This window comes from Pelodiscus sinensis, chromosome 1 (assembly GCF_052426305.1).
Source record: "Pelodiscus sinensis isolate ZL-2025 chromosome 1, ASM5242630v1, whole genome shotgun sequence".
In the NCBI taxonomy this organism is placed as follows: domain Eukaryota; kingdom Metazoa; phylum Chordata; order Testudines; family Trionychidae; genus Pelodiscus; species Pelodiscus sinensis.
The window spans coordinates 289,366,332-289,388,720 of record NC_143052.1 but is presented as its reverse complement, the minus strand read 5'-3'; the positions used below and the strand labels follow the sequence as shown (position 1 = coordinate 289,388,720).

Here is a 22,389-nt window from a genome sequence, read left to right as displayed (position 1 = left end):
TGACAAAGAGAGGCTAGGGACTCCATTCTTACCCATCCTGGCTAGTAAGTATTGATAGACCTAAACTCCATTAATTTTTTTGGCATGTTGGAGGTTCCCCATCTCTGACCTGTGGTGATGGGGAAAATCCTACTTGTTGGCTTAGGAACTGAAGCACTACAGTGGCATACCTGTGCTATTCAAGTATTTTAATTCAGTTTTGTGATAGAAATGTAGCCATGTTAGTCTGGTGTAGCTGAAACTAAATACAGGACTATGTAGCACTTTAAAGACTAACAAGATGGTTTATTAGATGATGAGCTTTCGTGGGCCAGATGTGTGTGTGGGGGGGTGTTGGAATGCTCATAATATAGGTTTGTAATTAAAAAAAGGTGTGTCAACAGAGGGACTCGCAATACTTGACTATGCTGATGCAGGACAGGTGAGGTTTCTGTTTATGTAGCACATTGATAAGCATGATATAAGAACCTAGACTAGAGTTGCACATTGTAGTGTTTCTGAAGGCTGAGCTCATTGCACACACCAGTAGCTCCTTGCATTTCTTCATTTCCCCACAATTTGTAATTTGTAAAATTATGTATTTTCTCTCTGGGAGATAGGTCATTCAGGGTGTCATCATTTTAAATTCCATTGTGATCATGAGCAGAGCTGAGATGGGGAGGAGGGTGTAACCTAGACATTGTTAGTGGATGTCATCAAATGGTTCTTTGAATGCTAGACATTAGAGCTGGTGATGTGTTTGCTAACCAGATACTAGGAGCTGTGTGTATTCCCTACTTCCACCTTCCTGTTTTCTCATTTTCACCAAATGGGCCTGATTTTAATAGATTTTAGGATTTTCTGGTTTTCTGATTTTACTTAAGATCAACTGGTACTGCTCTTTGTTACCTAGAACAGTCCATGAAACTTGCAATTGACATTCTGTGGTTTTCAGAATATATCATGTTACAGAAATATAGACAAACAGAGAAATACCAGGTAGTTGAATGGTATTCAAAACAGAAAGATAAGGCCTTGCTTTACTTGGTGAATAAAATAGATAACCTAAAAAACGGATGTCGTTTTTATTGTATACACATAGCTGAAGTTGTGTCAGTCCCAGGATATTAGAAAGGCAAGATGGGAGAGGTAGTATTTTTTATTGGATCAACTTCTGTTGGTGAGAGGTTGGTAACATAAAAGTATTTTGCATTGTGATCTTAACCATTATAGCGTCCTATTTTTTATATACAAAACAACAAAAATTGAAAATTATTTTGTTTTATTTTTCTTCCTTTTTCTTAGCCCACTCTTTGTCTGGTATCTCACGTCTTGTCCTTTCAGCCCATGTCTCCTTTCTTCTGTTTTGAAAGAACCATTTGTATGGGGGAGGGAGACAATATGTTCACAGCTTGAACTTAAATTATTGAAGCTAGAGGCTAATTAGTCATATCCACTTGTTTTATCACTTGTTGGCTGAGGGAAAGCAAGAAAACAAAATGACACTGATTTCTTGAAGTAGACAATCATTCAAATCTGTTTTAAGAGGAATGTTAGCATTTATGAAGATGATCTGAACGAGAGGATTGTGGGGCTTCAGGCAAGCATCGGACCCCTGGGCTGGGACTCTTGCTGAAATTTCAGCTGTCTCCCCCCTACTTGCATCCAGCTTACTCAGCCCTTCATTATCACCCCAGTAAGCCAAAGAATTTAGAGCTTTAGGCACAGACGGAGAGTCTTAGGTGAAGCTTTGGCTGTTTTCAGTCCTGAAGTGCTGGTTTACCATATTTTTTTAATACACAATGTATGGAGAGAGTAAGTTTTAAAAGGATCCTGTACCTAAAGGTACAATCACTATCTAATAGCTAGAAGTAGAAGTAAAGACTGCCCTATTATACTGATGTAAGTATAGTTATTGTAGGAAATACTGCTTATGGATTTTGTCAATACAGTGCTTGTATACCGTTAAAGCGTATTAAATAATGAATGTTAAATTTGTTCAAGTATTTTTAGGAGTCAGAATTCAGGAAACAGCAAGAGGAATATGGTATTAAAATACAGAAGCATGAGTCTACAAAATATCATAATTCAGACACAGTACATTACTGTTGATCCAGAAAAGAATAGTGCAAGGGAGAAGTAGCTAATGTGATTTCTTGTGGTATTGAGCAAGGACTTGAAGTTAAAAATAAAATACAGCTCTGTACTGAAAATTGAACATTGACAAGTGCAATGTAATAAGAATTCAGCCAATAAAGGCGTGCTGGGAAAAGATAAAGGCAGCAAAGCTGGAGAATGAGCTAATGCTAGTTGTGAGAATCAAGGGCAATAGTTAATGTTTTAGAAATTATCACGAAAAACTTGTAAGACCTGAGAGAAAGTCCATTAATAAGGACTAGCATTTGGTTTTTTCCAGAAACCTTGAATAAAGGGCAACACCTAGTTGTATTGCCAAGGAAAAACTTCATGGTGTCACAGAATGGTCCCTAATGGTCGGCTGTGCTGGGTGGTGAATTTGTGAGGGTATAAAGCAGGGATGGACAACCTTTTTCAAACCAAATTACATCAACATTTAGAACAAGTGGTTAACAAAGAGCCATTTGCATGATTGAAAATATACAACTTCTTATTATTGATAATTGACATGATTAATAATAGCATAAATGAAACGTACTCACATACTTTATTTAATGGGACTTCTGCTGCTTCTGGGGGTGCAGTTTGTGGATGTGGGGGTGTAGAAGTAAGGGTTGGAGTGTATGAGGGGCTCAGGGCAGGGGGGCTGAGGTGTGTGGGAGGTGCAAGAGGCTGGGCAGGGCACTGGGGGTGGGAAGTAGAGTATGGGGGGAGGACCCTGGGGCTGGATTACTTTACCTGGCTGGGGGTAGGCTGCTGCAGCTGGGCAGCAGTAGCTCGACAAGGGACCTGGCCAAGATCACCACAGCCCGATTATGGCCTCTCTTCCTACCCATGCTGCAGCAGGAGGGGGCTGCTGCTGCCAGCCCTTGGCCATATGGGGGTGAGGTAGCAGGGCCTATCCCAGGATCAGGGCTGGGGACTAGGGATGTTAAATTGAGTTTAATCAACTCATTAACTAGTCAATTAGTTAATAAGCGGGGGAAACTGTGGAGCTGCAGCCGGGTTAGCTCCTGGGCCCAGGAGCTAACCTTGCTGCAGCTCTGCCTTTTAAGCTGGCTCCCATCAGCACTGGCTCCTGCTCCCCCACCCTTTGCTTTCTCTCTCTGATAGAGGCAGCAAGAGGCATGGGAAGTGACTAGTTGAGTCACTAGTCGACTGTCCGATAAGTGTATGCTTATCAGATAGTCAGTCGACTAGTGGCTTACATCCCTACTGGAGTCAGGATGCTGTGACCAAATGGGGGCTGGGCACTTTTACTTTCTCATGTTAGTTTACCAAGCTTCATTTTAAATAAAGTAAAATGTTATGTTCAACACAAAAGGTTTCAACATTGTCTTTATTTAGGGCAGAGGTGGGGCACTTTTTTTGGGTCAGGGGCTCTGACTGCAGACCATATATTTGTCACCTCAGTCTTTCAGAAAACTATAGTTGTAAACTTCACAAGAGCTGATAGGACTTAATATGTGTTGTGGCTTAATGGGGCCAAATTCTGTGGCAAGAATTCTTCAATATTAGAGCAGGAACCCCTGATTTCCACAGAAGTGTCAGTACTCTTCATTCACATCCCTTTCTCCCTCCCGCCTCCCGGCAGGTACAGAATTGTGGCTTATTGTTGAAAATTTTCATATAAGATTCATTAATGACTATTTTTGGCAAAGGGTGATTTTTGACAGTGTTTTTTTACATTGTGCTCTCCAGAAGACTGGCTCCATAGGTTTTTTATTCTTAATGTTGTCCAGGAGACCTAATTCAGAACTCCGTTCCCTCATATGGGCTAGTGAAAGAAGAGTTTATTGTCAGGGTCAGCAGCCCAACCCAGCTTCTCTGGCACTGGCTATTGCACTGTTCTTCAGGATTGGCTAGCTACATTTCTGGTTTTCCCCTTCTTGGCTGCAAGCTGGATGTTAGCCATAGATAGGCATGCCCTTTAATTCAGCTTGTACAGCTTGTACAGCTAACTGAAGAACAAAAGGCAGTTGTAGGTTGATTCCAGCAAGCCAGGGAGACAGAAGATAAACTGTCAGATGCTTGGTTGCAGGAAATTGTGAACTCCACAAATGCAGAGTTTTGTGGAGTCTTGGGAAGTCATCAGATTCTGCAGATGTGCGTCCATTGAGTTCATGGGATGTTGATAGAGGTGAATGGGTTAGATTTCACAGCCAGGAGGTATTATTTCAGGCTGTCTGCATACTCTGGAAAATCACCACTTCATTAAGTTATACTTGTTTCACATTTTCCAGGTTCTGCAGTCAGGAGAGCTAGAAGATTAATTTTTAAATGATGAAAGCTCAGTTCTTAGCTCTGTAGTGAAGAGTAAACTCCATAGCTTTGGAATACATAGGGCCCTGCATGTAATGACAACTATTACATTAGGGGTTTGGAACGGGTCCCATATGAGGAGAGGTTAAAGCGACTGGGACTTTTCAGTTTAGAAAAGAGGAGACTGAGGGGGGATATGATAGAGGTCTATAAAATCATGAATGGTGTGGAGAGGGCCGATAAAGAAAAGTTATTTATTAGTTCCCTAAATAGAAGAACTAGAGGACACCAAATGAAATTAATGGGTAGCAGGTTTAAAACGAATAAAAGAAAGTTCTTCACACAGCGTGTAGTCAACCTGTGGAACTCCTTGCCAGAGGAGGCTGTGAAGGCTAGGACTATAATAGAGTTTAAAGAGAAGCTAGATAATTTCATGGAGGCTAGGTCCATAAAAGGCTATTAGTCAGGGGATAAAATGGTGTCCTTGGCCTCTGTTTTTCAGAGGCTGGAGAGAGATGGCAGGAGACAAATCGCTTGATCATTGTCTTCAGTCCACCCTCTCTGGGGCACCTGGTGCTGGCCACTGTCGGTAGACAGGATACTGGGCTAGAAGGACCTTTGGTCTGACCCAGTATGGCCGTTCTTATGTTCTTATGTTCTTATGTAAAAGTACTGTCTATAGAAGTATTCCATTATTAATTAAACCAAAAATATTCTGACGCATGTGCCACTGGAAAGTGTTAGATGCTAGTCCAGTAATAGTTTTGAACTTTAACAGTGGCTGTTCCCTGAATGTCATTCATACCCTTCCTCACTTTTAGGCCTACAGCATCAGCATTATTGCAAGTATGTGTATGTTTTACAAAAATTATACCGTATATTTTAATATTTCTTCTTTTTTTTTTAGGTGATACTGTTACTATTGGAGATGTGTCATTTACACTCAAAACTCCAAAGAGCCCAGAACTTGTGCCTCTGAACTACGGTAAGAAACCACTTTCCTTTATCTAGTGAATATATAATGTGTCTGGAATATTGGGGCCCAGTCCTATAAATCCTTACTCTCATGCAAGCAATATGTCTCAACTTATCCCTCAATATCTTAAAGCAGAAACTGAGAAGAATATATTTTTTAAAGGGATGCTGCTTAAAATTGTATTGGGTCTTCACCTTCCTCTGCCACCCCCATTAAGAGAGAGGCTGGGGAAGTGGAAATTCTTGTGGTGGGCCTGTTGCTGGTGCTAGGGATGCAGGAGTTGATATGGTAGGATTGTGGTTGCACTAAAGTGTTTCGATTTTTAGACAATATGGTCTTAACTCATTCCTACAGATAGTCCTGAGGTTACAGTACTTTTTGGATAAGTTACTTATGTTCGTTATTGTTAATATCTCAATCTTCTTAGGTTGGCAATCCCTTATTTGAAGTAAAGTATTTAATATTTCTATAAAAGTCAGAGTAAAAATTTATTGATAACAATAGGCCTATGAAATGTAACTGTGTACATGTATTGAGAGGCTGACAGAGGCATGTCTGCCTACTTTAAAAGTGATGTGCACCCACTTTGTAAGGTGTTCTCCTTCTCAGATAATACAATATAATATTAAACATTTTCTTTACACCAGCCTACATACACAGGGGTAGCAACCTATAATACTGTGTACATTCTTTATGTGCCGTTAAGTGTATAACTTACACAAAGTGCATAGCAAACTCTTCTTATATATCTTACAAAGTTAAAAATATAGTGCCAGATCCTGAACTGGAGTTAGTCAGCTTAGTGCCATTGAAGCCAACAGAATATACTGAATAATAATGAACATTTTGTGGCATATATATGAAATCTCACTTTGGACGAGTTTGCCTCATCCCCTAAATTGCACCTAAAAAAAGATTTATTATTGGTAATAAAGTAAATGTGTAGTGCTGGTGGAAAAAAAACAGATGTATACTTTAGAGTTAAGTATATAACCACATAAAAAGTCCATATTGTAAGACAATATAGTTGTACTGGGTGATTGTGACAATGAAAATAGTGTAAGTACACAACAAATAATATAAGTTAGATGGATTTGTGCAGTGTAAGTTGCTAAAGAAAGTGTAGAAAAAATGTGATCACTTAATTATGCACTGTGCTGTAATGCATAGGCACTAGAAGAGGTGAGATCATATGTACAATCATAACCAGGGCTCGCCGAGCGGCGGCAAGCCCCGCTCGCCAGCCGCGTGGTTCTGCGCATGTGCAGATCGTTTTGCGCATTCGCAGACTGCTCTGCACCGGCTCTTCCGGGGTGTAATCTACTCTCCACAGGTGAGTAGATTACATTGTTTGTCGAACCATGATCATAACTTCATAATTTCCTGAATTTGAGTGCTTAACTGGGTAATTTATACATAGTTAATGTAGAGCAGATATGTATAGAGAGGATCAGTGATGTATAGAAGTTAAAGTTTAGTACAGAAAGATTTTCTGGCAAAACAAGAGTGTATGTCATGAGAGTCCTTCAAGAATTATACTTCCTTGATGACTTTTCAGCATTTATTTGAAAATATTGCCATGATTGATTTTGAAAATAGTTTACTGACGTTTGTACTTAATACATTTGAATTGATACAAATTGAACTTGCATGCTATTAGAATGATTGGGGATGAGTAAATAAAGAAACAGTTTCCGAGCTCCTGTCTACTAAATATATCAGTAAGGAATTCTGCTTATGGTGTCATTATTCCTAAAAAAACCCATTAAATTTTGTAGGAATGTAATGTAGTAGGTTAAGATTTACTGGTATGGTGTCCTGACAGGGCTCCTGATCTGTCAGTAATGATAACCAGAAGGCTCCATGCATTTGTGCTCAATCATGTGTGCTGTGTTGACTTGTGCAGTTAGTTAACACAGCAGACTCGGAGAGAGCCTCCAAAGACCACAAATCAGATAAGGATTGAAGGTGCTCGGCCAGGTATATTGTTACTGTTACGCGAAGGACAGTGTAATAGTTGTCAGTAGATGCTACCGAACCACTATGCATATGTACCAGTAACAATAGACTCAGCTCAGTCAGTGGGAGGTCCCACTGCCGGGTAGGCTGGACAAAGACTGCCTCGCAAGATACTACTTTATATGCAGGTACAAACAAGTTACATATCACTCGTGATGTGTCAGGTTGCCACCCTCTGATGCTGTCAGGTTTCCATCGTCTGATGCTATTTGGATACCACCCATCACCCTGCACTTCTTGGTTCGATTAGAACATTTCTAGCCATCATGCTGTCAGTTTAGACCCTTTCCTAAACCTGGGTAGGTATCTGTGGGGAGTGTGGGCACAAAGATTTTTTTAATGAGCTGATGGTACCATCCTTTTGGAATATGCTTTCAATTTACGACCAGTACCAATTACTGTTCTACAGTAAGTACCTAGTACCAATTACTGTTCTATACCTCGGCCTATTAATAATTAGTGTTTTACACTCTCAGCCCTATTTGTGCCAAGTTCTGTGAGCAGAGATCTGCTTCTTGCTCACAGCTTAGCTTTGCTTTTAATTAGCCAAGTGTTTTCCATTGTTAGCTAGACCTCAGGCCTCAAACCAGGTCTGTGTTACCTGGGCTTTTGTTTCAGGCCCTCATCTTACTACATTTAATAATCAGTATTTCTGTATATTAATAATCCAGGATAAATACTGCATGCTGCTTAAATAGGATCAGGAGAACCTGAGTGCGCTGGAGTACCCCAGAGAGCCCCAGAATGCCCCAGAGACTTTAGAGATTTTTTTTGTATGCTGTACAACATTTATGTTCTGTTCTACAAGACAGTTTGTTTTGCAGATGTTGCTGTACATTCTTGTTTCTATTTCTGGCACTGCTTTCAAGTCTGACCCAAGTTTTTTCTGGAGGCCATCCTAAAAATAAAACTGGCTATACATATTGTTGTGAAATACACCAAAGGCATTCACAGTCACGCTGCATGACAGCTGCCTTTGCTATGCTTTTATTACATTTTTTTTTAAATCATAGAGTTCAGTTTTACTGCAAGATTTCCTAACTACTTAAAACTTGATTGTATGTGGATATTGTAGCCTTCTTAATGAAGAGCTGTCATAATGAAAACACACATGAAGCAAGTTCATAAAACAAGTTAAAGAATGTAATTAATGTCTTTCAAGGATGGTCTGCATCTTTTAATAATTAGATTAAGTTAATTAAGTAAAACAATTTTATATTTGTGGTTATATTTTTAAAAGCAAATACTTTTTCAGCCACTATAAATAGCAGTTTTTACGTAGTACAGATTTTCTGATTTGCCGCCTCCACTTTTTTAAACTGTGTCTTATAATGAAACTTTTTAAAAATTTCCCAAAGTATCTCATAAAAAGCTTCACACTATTAAGAACGTTAATCTGTACAAGTATGGCCAGTCTCTCAAGGTCCACATAGCCCAGTATTCTGTCTTCCAACAGTGGCCAATTCCAGGTGCTTCAGTAAGAATGAACAGAAGAGGAAATCATCCAGTGATTCATCCCCTGTGGGTCATTCCCATTCTGGCTAACAGAGCCTAGGGATCCCATCTCTACCCATCCTGGCTAATAGCCATTGATGGACCCGTCCTCCATGAATTTATCTAGTTCTTTTTTGAACCCTGTTATAGTCTTGGCCTTCACATCATCCTCTGGCAAAGAGTTCCTCAGATTGACTGTGCATTATGTCAAGAAATATTTCCTTTTGTTTGTTTTAAACCTGCTACCTATTAAGTCATGTGTATGTTACTGTAGGAAGTTGATCTAAGGTATGTAATTACAGCTACATGAATAACAACTGGAGTCAACATGGCTTAGATACAGATCCCACAGTAACTCTATGGTAGGGGTTGATGCAAGAAATTCTCTTGTCAATTTGCCTTACTCTTCTCACTGTGGGTAAGGTACTAAGGTCGACTGGAGAGTGATCTGCTGTCAATTTGGTGGGTCTTCACTAGATGAACTAAATTGACTGCCAGTGCATTGATCTTGACATGTCAATACCGGCTGCAGTGTAGATGTAGCTTTAATTTCATTTGGTGCCCCCTAGTTCTTGAGTTGTGAGAAGGAGCAAATAACATTTATTTACTCCACACCAGTCATGATTTTATAGACCTCTAGTATGTCCTCCATTAGTCATCTTTTATCCAAGCTGAAAAGTCCCAGTCTTATTAATCTGCCCTCATATAAAAGCTGTTCCATACCCCAATCATTTGCCCACAGTGTTCAAGAAGTGGGTGTACAATGGATTTATATATATAGGTGATATGATATTTTCTGTCTTATTTATTCCTTTCCTAATGATTCCCAGCATTCTCTTGTTCTCTGTGGGAATTTATTTTTTTAATTCCACGGTGTGTATGTGTTATATAGGCAATGCATATTGCATTTAACGAAAATATTATTCCAGTGTAGATACATTTGTGTGCTGATACCAGATGGAACAAACAATACATTGTCATTTATGTGTCAATAAATAATCTGTTGTTTAAAAACACTTACTTGAATTGTGTGTTTCCTTTGGTTGTGTAATACAAATGTATACATGGTTTTATACAATTTGTGCTTAGGGCCCAATAGTGTTCCCTTGGAAACCAATTGGAGGAATCTGATTGAGTTCAGTAGAAGCAGGATCGAGCTTTTAGTAGTTTTCTTTGATGGCAAGTCAAAACATTCAGCTTAAAATGTCAAAAGTTTTCATTCTGTACCTTCCACACCTTGATGATTTAAATAGATTCTTTGATACAAGAAATACAATTAACTTTAAAGTTGTTTTAAAATTCTTATCCTAAAAATAGCATTTTGTAGATATTCAATGATTAGCAAAAAATCTAGGTAAGTTAAAAGGATAAATAATTTGTGTTTTTAATTTATTGCATTTATTTAGTTTTGTAAAATAAATAGATGCTCATCTTATGTTTTGGAGATTCATATAGAATTAATTCAGGAAGTTTTTGGAGAATATTGGAGATAACTTATTGGTACAAGTGCTGAAGGAACCTATCGGGGCCATGCACAGCTTGACCTGCTGCTCACAAACAGGAAGGAGCTAGTATGGGAAGTAGGTGTCGGTGGCAACCTGGGAAGTAGTGATCATGAGATGGTAGATTTCAGTATCCTGACAAAAGGAAGAAAGGAGAGTAGCAAAATATACACCCTGGACTTCAGAAAAGCAGACTTTGACTCCCTCAGAGAATTGATGGGCAGGATCTCCTGGATGCTAACATGAAGGGGAAAGCAGTCCAGGAGAGCTGGCAGTATTTTAAAGAAGCCTTATTAAAGGCACAGGAAGAAACTATCCCACTGCGTAGAAAGAAAAGCAAATATGGTAGGCAACCAGATTGGCTTACCGGGGAAATCCTGGGTGAGCTTAAACAGAAAAAGGAAACTTACAATAAGTGGAAACTTGGACAGATGACTAGGGAGGAGTATAAATATATTGCTCGAGAATGCAAGGGAGTTATCAGGAAGGTGAAAGCGCAATTGGAATTGCAGCTAGCAAGGTATGTGAAGGGTAACAAGAAAGGGTAATAAGAGGGTGATCAGAAAGGGTGTGGGGCCCTTACTGGATGAGGGGGGTGACCTAATGACAGATAATGTGGGAAAAACTGAAGTACTCAATACTTATTTGCCTCTGTCTTCGCAGACAAGGTCAGCTCTAGGCAACACAGTATGGGGCCCTTACTGGATGAGGAGGGTGACCTAATGACAGATAATGTGGGAAAAACTGAAGTACTCAATACTTATTTGCCTCTGTCTTCGCAGACAAGGTCACCTCTAGGCAACACAGTATGAGAAGGAGGTGGGCAGCCCACAGTGGAGAAAGAACACGTTAAGAACTATTTACAAAAGCTAGACATACACAAATCCTTGGGTCTGGATTTAATGTATCCGAGGGTACTTAGGGAGTTGGCAAATGTCATTGCAGAGCCTTTGGCCATTATCTTTGAAAACTCATGGAGATTGGGAGAGATCCCCGATAACTGGAAAAAGGCAAATGTAGTGCCCATCTTTAAAAAAGGGAAGAAGGACAATCCAGGGAAATACAGGCCAATCAGCCTTACCTCAGTCCCCAGAAAAATCATGCAGGGGATCCTCAAAGAATCCATTTTGAAGCACTTGGAAGAGGAGAAAGTGATCAGGAAAAGTTATCATGGATTCACCAAGGGCAAGTCATGCCTGACCAATCTGATTAGTTTCTATGATGAGGTAACTGGTTCTGTGGATATGGGAAAATCGGTGGATGTGATATACCTTAATTTTAGCAAAGCTTTTGATACTGTCTCCCACAATATTCTTGCCAGAAAGTTACAGAAGTATGGATTAGATAAATGGACTGTAAAATGGATAGATTGTTGAAACCAACAGTTAGTGATCAACTCAATGTCAGATTGGCAGTCAGTTTCTAGCGGAGTGCCCCAAAGATCAATTCTAGGGCCGGTTTTGTTCAACATTTTTATTAATGACCTGGATGAGGGGATGGATTGCACCCTCAGCAAGTTTGAAGATTACACTAAGATAAGGGGAGAGGTAGATAGGTTGGAGGGCAGGGATAGGGTGCAGAGTGACTTTGACAGATTGGAGGATTGGGCCAAAAGAAATCTGATTAGGTTCAACAAGGACAAGTGCAGAGTCCTGCACTTGGGACAGAAGAATCCTAAGCATTGTTACAGGCTGGGGACCGAATGCCTAAGTAGCAGTTCAGCAGAAAAGGACCTGGGGATTACAGTGGATGAGAGCTAGATATGAGTCAACAGTGTGCCCTTGTAACCAAGAAGGTGAATAGAATATTAAGTTGCATTAGGAGGAGCATTACCAGCAGATCTAAAGGGAAGTGATTATTCCCCTTTATTCGGCACTTTTGAGGCCACATCTAGAGTATTGCATCCAGTTCTGGGGCTCCCACTACAGAAAAGATGTGGACACATTGGAAAAAGTCCAGTGGAGGGCAGTGAAAATGAATAGGGGGCTGGAGCACATGATCTATGAGGAGAAGCCGAGGGATTTGGGCTTATTTAGTCTGCAGAAGAGAAGAGTGAGGGGGAATTTGATAGTAGCCTTCAACTTCCTGAAGGGAGGTACCAAAGAGGATAGAGAAAGGCTGTTCTCAGTAGTGACAGATGGCAGAAAAAGAGCACTGGTCTCAAGTTACGGTGGGAGAGGTCTAGGTTGGATATTAGGAAAAACTATTTCACTAGGAGGGTGGTGAAGCACTGGAATGGGTTACCTAGGGAGATGGTGGAATCTCCATCCCTAGAGGTTTTTAAGTCTCAGCTTGACAAAGCCCTGGCTGGTTGATCTAGTTGGGATTGGTCCTGCTTTGGGCAGGGGGCTGGAGTCTATCACCTCCTGAGGTCTCTTCCAGCCTTGTGATTCTATGAATTTTTCATAACTATCAAAACATCTAATAAAATATAATAATAAAAAAGGAAACCAGACATTAGAAAACCTCTATGTATGTTACTTTTCTTTCAAGATTGGTTTTCTTTGTTTTATTTTCTGCAAGGCTTGGGTACATCATTAGCATCTGAAGCAGTCCAAAGAATATGGACTCTGACAATTTAGGCTCTGATTCTGCAAAGACTTTCATGTAGCAGTTGCCTCAGAAGATAACAGCTACCTCTATTCTATGCTTCTTACTGGTCTTGGGTGGAAACAAAACAGCCCTATATCTTAATTCCTGCTTCTTACGGAATGTACAGCCTGGTGTAATTAGTGAGTACCCATTACGTCTCTGGCATTTAGGGCAGTGATGGACTCTACACTCATTTTTGTTTCTGGCAAGTCTTTCAGTGGTTCCTTAGCTATACCACAGATGTTTCAGATCCGCTTCACCATGTTGTTTTCAGGCAGCCTTAGTTTCTTTTGCTTTCAGGTTTCCAGCTTACTGCTATTCTGGTGATGGAATCAGTTTCCATCTAGAACACATGACCCATCCATTGACAGTGATTCTTGGCAGTGCTTTTTTTGTGACAGTACGGCCCGGAACGGTGTATCGTCATCTCTTTTCCCAACACACAGAAAAGAAATTGCATTTTCCCCATGCATACCATTTTCCTGGGGTGGCTTGGCTCGGCTCCTGATGGAAGCTGCTTGGGATGCGCGGCGGGTTTTGTTTTTTTGGCTCCCAGCACGGTGTTTTGGCTTTTAAAGGGGCCACAACCACATTTCGGCCCCCAGCATGGTTTTTTTTTTTTTTTTGGCTCAACAACTTTGCCCCAGAGTACCAGCACCTTTTTTCTTACAAAAAAAACACTGATTCTTGGTAATGATGGTGCTCATATCTTGACAAGAAGCAAGGGGCTTAAACTGGAGGTTTAGGTTGGACATTAGGAAAAACTTCCTAACTGTCAAGGTGGTTAAAGACTGGATTAAATTGCCTAGGGAGGCAGTGGAATCTCCATCTCTGGAGATATTTAAGAGCAGGTTAAATAGACATCTGTCAGAGATGGTCTAGACGGTACTTGGTCCTGTCATGAGGGCAGGGGAATGGACTTGATGACCTCTCGAGGTCTTTTCCAGTTCTAGTGTTCTATGATTCCCTTGGCACCACTGTGTGAATAAGTCTTGCTTTAAGATTGTTCTGGGAGAAAGATACGGAGAATTTTTCTGGGGCAGATTGTATGAAATGAAGACCATTTGTACAGCTTAATGTCTTTTTTAAATCAAGAGAGGTGCGGTAACCTTTAGATTTTCTGTTTAATATCCTGGTTTTTCAAAATGTTGTTGTTCTTGTCGAATTCTGAGTTGACCCTCAAAAACATGGTTCAGCGTAACCAGATGGCTCAGACCACTCTCTTCCTTAAAAATTCTGTTTTCTACAAAACTCCTTTGCTTTGAATTTGTGACAGTCTTTCCACATTCTGGGAGTTTGTATAAGGGCAACATAAAGTTTGATTTGTGTGGAGACAGATTCATAGAGGCTAAAGGCACTGGATGGAATCCTTGCTTCACTGAAGTCAGAGGCTTGATTCTTATTGACATGAGTGGGGTCAGGATTTTACCCACTGTAAGGAAAAGGCATAAGAACATTGTTTGTCCCTGCCTGCTTTAGGTGTTCCTTCATTGCCTCTCCTAAACATGCTCAGTCTATTTCTGTGGCAAGTCACAGAGGAAACATATATGTGGTTCCTAATGGCTAATTATTTTTTATGTCTCAGTGCCAGTAGCTCGTCCAACACTTAAGAACCTAAGGGAGATGTTACTGTCATGTGGGAGATAAAGAACAGACTGACTTTTATATTGCTTTTTCTTGGACGCTAATTTGGGAATACGCGGAGTTGAGAATTGAATGTGCTGTGGAAGGCACAAAATCTTCTGTGATGGCTTGTGTCTAAGAGAGATTGACTGGTATAGTTGTTTTGGTGTAACCATTTATAGAAACCATTTGGTTTTGAAAGTGTTTTTGCTTTTTTGTTATTCATCTTATCAAATATTTTGGGTACATTTTTTGTTTGCAAGTCCATTACTATCTCTAGTAATGTATTGTAAGCATACTTATGATTGTTTGCTGAAAGGCTGCTACAAAACATAGGAAGAATGAAAATAGGACACAGAAGAATCTTAGTTTTTAGTTATGATTGGGAAACCTATCGCAAATTACCAACTTTTGCATATCAGAATGTAAGAAGAAACACACAAATAAAAAACGATACCAATTGTATCAAACTATGCTTTGAACAGTATACGGCAACGTAAATTAACAGGATAAGTAGTATTTTTCTGGTATTCTTCCATCCCTGAGTTCAGAAACTCTAATGTAGAGCCAGTGAATTTGCTTTGAGCCTGTTACCTTTCAGTCTGAATATTGTTGAAGACTGAAGTACTAGGATTTGACTCTACTTAGAATTTTTAACTCTGAATAGACACTTATCTGTATTGCAGTAGATTAAAATGTATAGAAAAATTTGATTAAAAAACCCTAGTAAATTAAACCTTATTTGTCACTGCAACTTGAGCTATTTGATCTGGTGCAAACATTACTATCTATTAAATATCATTGTACGGTATATGAAAGCAATGAAGTACAGTCCAGATAAATCCCGTTTCTCTAATAACAACAATAATAATAATCATTTGTTTATTATTCATGTTACAGTAGTCAAGACTGGTGCCAGATTTTGCAAGGTACTGAATAAACTCATAATAAAAGCCAGTCCCTGCCTTGAAGAGTTTAAAAGCCAATTTGAGACAAATTGTAACAAACGAATGAATGAAGTGAGGCAGGGAGAATTAGGATAGGTAGGATAGATAGCTGCACAATTAGCCACTTTCGAATTATTCAGCTTTCTTTCTTTCTTTCTTTCTTTCTTTCTTTCTTTCTTTCTTTCTTTCTTTCTTTCTTTCTTTCTTTCTTTCTTTCTTTCTTTCTTTCTTTCTTTCTTTCTTTCTTTCTTTCTTTCTTTCTTTCTTTCTTTCTTTCTTTCTTTCTTTCTTTCTTTCTTTCTTTCTTTCTTTCTTTCTTTCTTTCTTTCTTTCTTTCTTTCTTTCTTTCTTTCTTTCTTTCTTTCTTTCTCTCTCTCTCTTCTCTCTCCCTCTCCCCTCCCTTCCCTCTCCCTCTCCCCTCCCTTCCCTCTCCCTCTCCCTCTCCCTCTCCCTATTTTAAAATCAAAATAAATAAGGAGTATATCAGTAATCCTTATTGGACACCAACCTTATTTGTTAAAGCTCCATAATTTAGACTAGAATTAATTTGTATTTTTTTTCTTTCAGTGTCAGACAGTGTGACCCAGTCTGTAGTCCAACATCTAAGATGGATAATGCAAAAAGACCTTTTGGGGCAAGATGTCTTTCTTATAGGCCCCCCTGGACCTCTTCGACGCTCTATTGCTATGCAGTACCTGGTACATTTTGAAATTTTGTTTATATTAATGGAGAGTGGAAGTAGTTACGATTATTTAATTGGGGTGTGTATTATATTCTTGAATTGTAAAAGATAATATTAGAAAAGCTTATATGACTTGATTTAAAACTTAGTTGCCAAAGAACTTATTCTATGCAAATACTTCTCAAAGTTTGATTTTTATTTTGCAATAAATAAAAAGTTCAAACTTTAAGTGAATGTTTTTGCTTAAGCAATTAAATGTTACTAAGAAAAAGCAGTTGATAAAGTGTAACCATATGTGATCACAAATGGGAAAACAGTCTGTTTTTTGTATTTCACATCTTTCAGAATCAAAATCTCTGCATACTGTAAAAGACAATGAGCCATATTGGTGCCTACATGGAAAAACCAAGGGAAGGTGTTGAGGGGGGAAAAATACTTTGATGTTTCCCTTGTAAATTTTTATCTTAGTGTTTAGCTAGAGAGGTGTGCATAGGATTTTTACACCCTGCCACAGGAAAGAGGAGGGAGTATGTCACCCACACCCTAGACTTAAAAGATTTGTTGGAGGTCTTGGAGGTCTTGTGACTGCACCATGTGTTAGGTTTCTAGCCTACCCCACTGTGATCCAAGGATATGTGACTTAACCCATTAACTCAGAAATCTACCACAGTTTGCCCTTCTGTGTTCCCTCATATATAAAGAAAGCCTGCCTGCATTTTTTTTGTCATGTTTTGTTTGTTTGTATTAGAAATGCAGATTGCATCTGTCCTGGGAAATTATATGGACCATGAGAGAACTGGTATCATAATAACTTACTAGATGTCAAGGAAGTGAAATGTAATTAAATGGTAGTTATTTAGATTGCTTGAAAATCTTTTATGTTTGAATTTTTTGCTTACAACTGTTCAAATGAGCAAGTTGGGAAGAAAGATCTAGTAAAGATGCAACATATCAGCATTCTTGGTGTATATCTCTCAGTCCCCCATTGAGACCTCCAGAAGAACAAATGTCTTTTACAGGATTGACAGAGATCAGCTTAGAGTTTAGAGAATTTAGTTTAGAGAATTTATAGCTGGTTGTTATGATTTTTAGAACAGGTTGGGGGGAATATACAAGATTTATAGAGAAAAAATTCAATCTATTATGTGTGTGAGAGAAACACACTGCAGACATCTTAAAACTAAGAGATATTAAATTTTTGTTCAGAGTTACTTTAAATGACTGTGCTGCAGCCTAGGGCTTTGTAATAATTTCTCACTACTGCCCGCAGGAACTGACCAAACGTGAGGTTGAGTATATTGCACTCTCGAGGGACACCACAGAAACTGATCTCAAACAGCGCAGAGAGATACGAGCTGGGACTGCTTTTTATATTGATCAGGCAAGTTGCTATCACATCCCAAACTTTCTACCATTTACACAAAGGAAATTGCAGTCTGAAAAATCAAAGAGAATACATGCAAAGCTGTAAATTTGGATTCCAGATACACTGATGTAAGGTGTTTTTCCTATAGACCTTTTTTGCTGCTTCTGAAAAAGCTTCAGTGCTGAGGCCTTGTCTATACTACCACAAGTCTACCCAAGTGTCATTGCTCAAGTTACATGAAGTAACTGAAGTTGACTTATCTTAGGTTGACTTATTGCCATGTTTACACCATGCTGTGTTGATGGGAGATGCTTTCATGCTGACTTACCCTACTCTTAGTGACTGGAGAGTGCTCTGCAATTGATTTAGCGGATCTTCCCTAGCTACACACCATTGCAGCAGTGCCAATCTGCTGGTAAGTGCAGACATGGCCTGAGACCCTAAATCAGCAAAGTATTTAAGAACTGAAGTTAGTTGCTCTGCTGAGATGCTTAGCAGATAGCCATCTAATTACACATTGTAGGTCTTAAAAAGAACTAACGTGAACTTATTAGTACATAGATACATGCATTTTAAATAGATCTGTATTCATTAGGAGCATCACTTATATTCTGATATACAGATACTGATATTCTACCTACAATAATGAATCTTTCTTAACCTAAACTTTAACTGAAGGTAATTAAATGCATGTACCATGTTTCTATGTATAAAATCATAACAGATCTAATGACTTTTTAGTAAGAAAAGAAAATATACTAATCACACAGGTTCATTAGATCTTGATATGTATGAATAAAGTGCTTTTCAATTTCTCACATCAAGAACTATTTAAATGCTAAATGTAAAAGCCAGACAATAGTTTTCTGTAGTTTATTTGATCCACAGACTGTGGATTATTTCAAAATAGAGGAGGCTTTATGTAGATTGTCATGAAATATAGCTCAAAAGGAAGATATAAAATAATGTATACTATAGACTTTGACTTTGAAATATTTCCATTGGCACGGCTGATCCAGAATTGAGATGCACAAATGGGCGAAAGATTATGGTAGTATTCTATTATGTTTAGGTTCTTACACCAGGCCCATCACTCTGGTGTTTCAGTGCCTACTGCTTCTGCCAGAGTGGAAACATGGATATTAGCTTTAAATTCTGAACACCAGGGAAGCCTGTTGCCTGAGTTCTGATGCTAGAATAAAATCCTGAGTATTCTCAGCTGTTGAAGATATGTATGGCTCTGTCTAGCACAACTTATTCTATTATGATGTCACTGAACACTGATGTCTTTAAACATTTAGTATTACAGTCTTATCCTGTAACTAAATAGTATTGTAACTAATGCTAGCAGAAATTATTTTCAAGTAGTGAATCAGGATTAGGCTCTGTGGCCACTGAGCTAAAAAAGTTTGTTGAACTTCTGTCTCTAGGCTGTTGAGAAAATAATGTTCTTATTTATAGCTCTACATTTATATATATAGATAGATACAGATATAAATATAGATAAACACACACATATATAGTATGTATCTGTGAGTCTGTTTGATTAAGAACTCCTCCTAAATGGTAAGAGCTAGGGCCATCAAATCTGATATACAGCTTCCTCTTCTCCTAACTTAAAGCGAGCTGAGGGTTTGGTTATGACAGGACAATGGGAAGCCCCAAGATAAGGACAGTTTTCCATAACATGCAAAGGGAGAGGCTGCTGTTTGGAGGGATGTGTTACGGGAGTGGCCATGGGGGCAGCAAGCCCACAGGGAAGAGCTATCTTGTATCCTGCAGAGTGTCCATTGCGGGCAGCTGTACCACCATGGGAGTGGCCAGCAGAGCTAGGGCTCTTCCATCTTGCCTGCCAGCATATTGGGTAAGTAACCCCATTTTACCCTCCTTTGAAATGTACAAGAGCCCCTACTGGGGCTGACTCCGGGCTGTATGTGGGTGCCTTCTTTGAAATGCACAAGAGTCCCCAGTGTGGGCTTTTGTGCATTTCAAAGCCATGGAGCCCAGGATCAATGGGAGATTCAGAGTCCCCCGCTGACCCCGAGCTCCATGCTACGCTGCATGCTGCTAGGAGCCTAGGGTCAGCTGAGGAGTCCCCCAGCTGACCTTGGGCTCCAGGCAGCTGCCCCTTTGAATCACGTGGTTTAAAGGGACAGCTGCCAAACAGCTCTTGTACATTTCAAAGGAGGAATGTAGAAGTGCCTATCGACTAGTCTATGAGTCAAAAGACTGTCCGATAAGCAGTCTAGTCTTTAACATCCTTAGTCCCTACTCCCAGCCTACTGCCCCCTCCCCCGATCTCCAAGATCCTGTCCTGAAGGACACCCGGTAAGTCTGCTTGTCTGTATTGAGGGGGAGGGGGAAGAAAGAGAGAGAGAGAGGAGGTGGGAGGAGGGGGAGAGGGAATGAATAAACTGAGAGAGAGAATGACTGCAAACTGACATGATAGAAATCAGACATATCTGAATGTAGTCTTTTTACTTAATGTGAGTATAAGGTTCTAATCGTAAATGTAATTTTTATGTAGATTTGAGAGACTTAATGGACCAGAAATAGCAAAATTTACTGCATATTTTCATTATGAAGCAATAGCTGAATAGTTTTGAGAATTATGGTATCTTTCAGTACTTTTATGGGTGCATTTGAGAATGGATCTGCAATTATAGAACTCTTAGAAAAGCTTTTTGATGGATGAAAAGTATTTACTTTTCGACAGGTAAATAACTTCAAAAGCTGAGAAAAGTAATCTATGTTGAAATAATGGAAAACCTCAAATTGTATGTTATACCTAGTGTGTGTTCTAAGTTATGCAAAATAAAAAATGTATTATGGGCTAATGACCACTTACATGCCCCCTGTCAGGTAATGACAGTAAAGTGTTACTCTTGTCTTTGCCTTGGGCCATTAATTTTTCTGTCCAGTCATTAAATGAGTGTTGCAAGCCTCCAGAAATGCCATTATTGCTGTTATGGAAGACAATCAAGTAATCTCTCAACATTCTGTAATTTATTATGTGTGTTAGTTATTTTGTATGTGAAGTAATTAATCTGAATTTTCTTGTATCACTTAAACATTCAAATGGCCTCTTTTTCAAATTTGGTTGTTTTTATAGATTAAAAGAGTTAGTTTCCAAAAAATGTTTGTACTGTTTTAACCATATTTATTTAGAATCTGTCTAGTCATACTGCTTTCTGGATGCCCTCTCATGGTCAGGGGGTGGCTTTTTGACACCCTGCCTCAGTTTTTCTCTCTCAGGGGCTCCTTAACTAAACTCCACACACAGGAATACAATCCAGTATCTTCTCTCTTTGAAGGTCTGGTTTAATTATTGAAATAGTTCAAAATAAAGTTCTCAAATCCATCAATTTACCCTCTTACTACGTCTCACACGGGCCTTTTTTGCCTATATTCTCACGTGTATGAAGTCTCACTTCCAAATCCAGGTTTTTTCTGATGGAGTCTACTTGCTCCGAGCAGCCTGTGTATTGCTGTCTGACCTTCCTCAGCATTCCCCGTCTCTGGAACTTTCTGCTGCTCTTTATGGGCTTGGAAACCAGCTGATCCCTGTTAAGGTGCCTGTGTCTCCTTAGTACTAAGCTTGCTTACCCCAGGCCTCCAGCCCTTACAAAACCAGTAGAGTTAAATCAGTGCAACACCTAGTGTGGATATAGTTAAACTGGTGTAAAGTTCTTATACAAGTATAATTTATTTTGGTAAATTTAGGATTTAGGTCTAACTTTTTTTGTGTTTTCACTATTCCCATTTTTCTCTTTTTACATGTCACATACCAATAAACAATATATACATCAACTTAAACTTGCATCCAATGTAAATCCATAACCCTGGTGTCATATGCTTTGGTATTAATTATTGCATCCAAAGAAAATATATGGAAAGAATGTTAAACTTTCATTCACCTCAATTGAAGTTATGAGTGTTGATGCATTTACAAATGAGAACCCAGGTGCCTCATGTGGGGATCCAAAAAAAAGGACCTAGCTGTTTTTTAAAAACGTGCTATTTAAATTTTGTCCACAGAGCAAGTAATTGTGTATAGTGCTGTTCATTTTGTGTGCAAATAGCTAGCCATAAAGTCTGGGACATATGCAAAATATGGGAATATAATAGTTTTTAATATATGATGCATCTTTATGAAGCACCCTACAGCATAAGTTGAAAATAAAATATGTGCAGAGCTTTGATTGCCTAGGCAGCAGAATAATACATATTTTCTACCTTACATTGCAAGATTTAATGTAATAAACAGTTAAACGACAGAAATGACAGTTAAACTATTCTATGTAAAAAATGAATGTGACAAGAAATCCCTGAAGAGAGCACCACATAGAACTGAGTTTACTTTCTGTTAATCAGAAAAGATCAAAAAGCTAATTAAGGAAAATGAAATCAGACATGGACTTAATTACATGAAAGAGCTGAGATGATTGCATTTGTTTGAGTGCAAATAGCACAAAAGTATTATGTACTGCAATAAGAAGAGTTGGGCAAGAACAATCCAGTTTTTTAAATTCTTGGTTAAGGATGCAAATTGTCTCTCTATCTGCCATATAATGATCAGTTTAGTTGCTATGCCAATGTCTGCCTGTGGATCCTTGCTAAATCTTCATAATTTTAATTTGGTATCTGATTAAATCAGGATAATATTGTGTGAAGTACTCTGGATTCTTTGTCACTACCTACTGGTACTGTTATAAACAAAAACATAATTTTTCAGGTTATTCTCCAAGTCCCTAACCCTGGTACTAAAACTCACCCAATATCCCCAGACACAATTGTCACAGGATAGGTGG

At 39.0% G+C, this 22,389-nt stretch overlaps 1 protein-coding gene across 2 annotated transcripts in view; it reads left to right on the top strand.

The window, feature by feature from the left end:
• Nucleotides 1-22,389, top strand: part of VWA8 (von Willebrand factor A domain containing 8) — a 254,315-nt gene that overhangs the window by 14,132 nt on the left and 217,794 nt on the right. For both annotated transcript variants that reach the window (XM_075918951.2, XM_075918952.2), the window contains exons 2-4: nt 5,285-5,362; nt 16,098-16,228; nt 17,483-17,593. In XM_075918951.2, coding sequence (XP_075775066.2) covers nt 5,285-5,362; nt 16,098-16,228; nt 17,483-17,593 — 320 coding nt within the window. The remainder of the gene's footprint in view (nt 1-5,284; nt 5,363-16,097; nt 16,229-17,482; nt 17,594-22,389) is intronic.